Source organism: Malus domestica, chromosome 02, assembly GCF_042453785.1.
Source record: "Malus domestica chromosome 02, GDT2T_hap1".
NCBI lineage: Eukaryota > Viridiplantae > Streptophyta > Magnoliopsida > Rosales > Rosaceae > Malus > Malus domestica.
This window is the reverse complement of record NC_091662.1, coordinates 6,655,303-6,658,947: the sequence shown is the minus strand read 5'-3', so window position 1 is coordinate 6,658,947 and position 3,645 is coordinate 6,655,303. Positions and strand designations below refer to the sequence as shown.

The 3,645-nt window shown below is 34.6% G+C and overlaps 1 protein-coding gene across 1 annotated transcript; it reads right to left on the bottom strand.

Moving 5' to 3' along the window:
- Positions 1 to 425: 425 nt before the first annotated feature.
- LOC114819621 (transcription factor MYB1-like) lies at positions 426 to 2,327 on the bottom strand. Its single transcript, XM_029088907.2, has 3 exons — positions 2,055 to 2,327; positions 1,825 to 1,954; positions 426 to 1,313 (listed from the first exon to the last, which is right to left on the bottom strand). Exons 1-3 carry the CDS (start codon positions 2,185 to 2,187, stop codon positions 662 to 664), a joined length of 915 nt encoding a protein of 304 aa, XP_028944740.1. The 5' UTR covers positions 2,188 to 2,327; the 3' UTR covers positions 426 to 661.
- Positions 2,328 to 3,645: the final 1,318 nt, after the last annotated feature.

The window sequence follows — 3,645 nt, the reverse complement described above, 5'->3', positions numbered from 1 at the left end:
TCTTTCATTCTTTTATGTTTTTGCTGTAACCTGCCCCTTTTTCAAGCTACGGTTAATATGGTTGTTCTTAATTTGAAGCTCAATGTACTATAACTAATGGTGTTGAGAGTTTTGAGACCCACTACTGACACTTTTTAATACAAGCAGATCCTACATGCATAATATAGTTTATTTATTAAAGAGTGTATCAACAAGTGTGTAACCCTAATTTTAATACATTTGAAGCTCAACGTACTACATGATAATACCCCGTAGCTTGACAAGCATACACAACAATGTTGGAGACTTGTCTTTATTCTTTTATATAGTAGAGTAATGTTACACTTACCTTATATTTGTATCATCTCTCTAGCAAAAGAAGAGTCCACAAATACATGTGGGTTCCATCTCTGTTAAAAAAATATACCAAATGATGGTACAAGTACTTGTGGCAAAAGTAGCATTTTTGTATATAGTATGCTTATGTGCATTATACTCCATATACTGAAACTAGCCATAACAAAAAAGAAAGTACATGTCTCCCACTTATTGACCAATTCAAATCAAATAAAACAGAATCTAATTACGAAAATGATCTCTCGTAATTAATTTAAGGAATGTTTTATTGTCAACATTAATATTAGCCCTAGCTAGCTAGCTTGCAGGGTTTGATCCATTTTAACTAATTACTGCTCCACTTTTCATGATCGTCTTCTAAATTCAGAACAGATGAAGTTGCATTGAGGCCATGGACACGATCATGATCATCATTTGGCTGAAATATCTGGTCATCGTGATGATCATGAACACTAGCGGTCCAATTTTCCAACATTGCTTCACCCATCAAACCTTCAAGCTTGGTGATTCCATTTTCCATTTCTTGATCACACTTATTGATTTGATCTTGGAGAAAATTATCTGTATTTAATAAATCAGATATGAAAAGGTCATCGATATCGAAATCTATGAGAAAACCACAAGGCGGTGAGTCCTCCTGCGGATCCTGAGACGCTGATGAACTCGGGCTTTCCCACGGGAACAAACCAGGGTTTACATTTAACCTATCAATCATTTGATCGTGACCGTCCAAATGTGATGGGATGACAACCTTCCTGCACTTAAACGCTTTCGTTCGAATCACCTGGACCGTCTGATGAGACTTTGATGCTGGTTTCGGTTTTGGTGTGTACTCTTTTGAGTTAGTAGTACTAGTAAGTTCATGATGAGGAGCCTTGTCGCTTCCTTGCTCCGTTTTCTTGCTCAGAGTGGTGTTCCAGTAGTTCTTGATCTCATTGTCGGTTCGTCCCGGCAGTCTTCCAGCGATCAATGACCACCTGATGAAATACATACATCACCATAACAAGTACAAATTCAAAAGTTAATCTTGCTTCTATATGTGCTTTAATGAGTATGCATGGATATACTGGCTTCCATTTTCTCTATAATTTAGGAATTGTAACATGTTTTTCTTTCTTTTGGTTTCTTTTGTTCTGGCCTTTTTTCGTTTCCATTTTCTCTATAATTCTCTATAATTGGACGACTTTACTATTTATTCTTGTGAGCTTTGTTTTTATATAGATGGGGGACGGCCGGTGGGATCCCAGAGCGTATAGAACTTTCATCTTCAAGTCTAAATCGTCTTACTTCGGAATAGCTAATATCACCTAATATTCTATTTATTATTCAATAGAAACAAATATTTGCATCAATATTATTATTCAGATGTGTGTTGTTGATGTTAAAATTTGAACTGACGGTCAAGATTGAATTGAAAAAAATAATAATCAACATAAAAACGGAGCTGTACTCATTCTTGCATGCATGCATACATACATACATACATACCTGTTTCCAAGAAGCTTATGTAGTCTAATGATGAGCTCTTCTTCTTCACTGGAAATGTTACCTCTCTTAATGTCAGGCCTCAGATAGTTCAACCATCGCAGTCTGCAGCTCTTTCCACACCGGTTTAACCCTGCAGCAACATAGTTAATGCTAATTTGGATCCTACGCATACAGCATCTGAAAAAAAAATATTGTAAATTTAAATATGTAAAGTGCATACACACACATACCAGCTCTTCGAGGAAGGTCTCGCCATTTTCCTTCTCCATTTGTTTCAATGTAGTTGGTAAGGATTTTATCTTCCCAAGCTAACCATGCTCCCCTGTTTAGCCCTTCTTTATCAGAGCATGGTTTTCTTCCCATCTCTCTCTCTCTCTCTCTCTCACATAGAGAGTTCAAAGTTCAAAAACAACAGTCCAGCTTTGGAGCGTGTTTGATGGATTAGAGCTTTAGATTACTCCCCATGTTGATATAAAAGGACATATATAGTGCATGGAGTAATGCCAAATACTAAAAAAAGTATAAAAACTAAAAGATATGAAAGTTGATGATTTATTTATTACTTATATGTTGATAAACGTGTTTATTTTTATTGGTGACACATCATTTAGTTTGTAAATTTAGTTTTTAAATTTAGTGTCTTTAGCATTACCCATGTGCATGTGATGTAAGATTCAGAAAGAGATCCCCTCCGAATCCCTTCCACCAAATACTCTCCATCAATTAATCCGAATATTTGAAATTTGATCCAACGGCTAAAAATAGGAATCAACTTTAAAATTATATAATAATTTTAACCGTTAGATTAAATTTCAATAGCTCGAATTAATTGACGAGAAGAATTTGATGAATAAATCCGGAAATAATCATTTCCGTAAGATTCTCAGAACTGAATCTCAACATTTCGTGTCATCTTGTCACACCACTTGGCCTCAGCATTAAATATCCAACGTCTGTGATTCTGACCACTCTGCCTCAGTTTTTAAAAGGGCCAATTGAAGCCAATTTAGCTTAATAGAAAAATGATTAATTAAAGCTAATCATCAACAGTCACGTTGTTCAATATCTTCGTTAATTAAGATCTCTTCACACCATGTACCAAACTTTCATCAAAATTCTGTCTGGGGAAAATTGTTAATTGTGACGGGAATACAAGTGATATATTATGTGTTTTAATAGGAGCTGTGTGAAATTTTATTTTTAAGTTATAAATTTTTTAGCACACATATTTCACTATTTGTATAATGACACGTAATATAAAATCTCGTTTACCGATCACATCGAAAAATCTCTTGTGTCTGGGACCACTTCCACTCATTTTCAATTACCATGTGGACCTTCTGTAAATATTAATTAAGTTTAACCATGTTTAGTCCATTACTTTGACTTTGTGTACTCGGGATTTGGGTTTTCACTGACATTATTTCTCTGGTTAACCGCTTGAATCCCAAAAAAGCTTTTGATTTCCCCACTCCTGCTCTTGCCGCTAGACAGTTGGTTTAGATGACCTATATCTTATTAGAGTTTTAATAGATGATCTAATAATAATTTAGTTTGGTAAAAAAAATTAACGAATGATTTGATAACGACCTAATTTGTTAACGAGTTGACTTGACATCTATTATTTCGTATCATTCTGTATCTGGTTAACAAATCATGTAAAAAATTGTTAAGCGTAGTTAGAAGGTTTGAGATCGTTCAAAATCTTTGGCTCGTTGAGTCATTGGTGCTAGATGTATTAGATGACAAAATGGAAGGGAAAATAAAAACATCTATAGGCTCCTAGTACTATTAAAGAAATATGATAATGTAAAATAATGT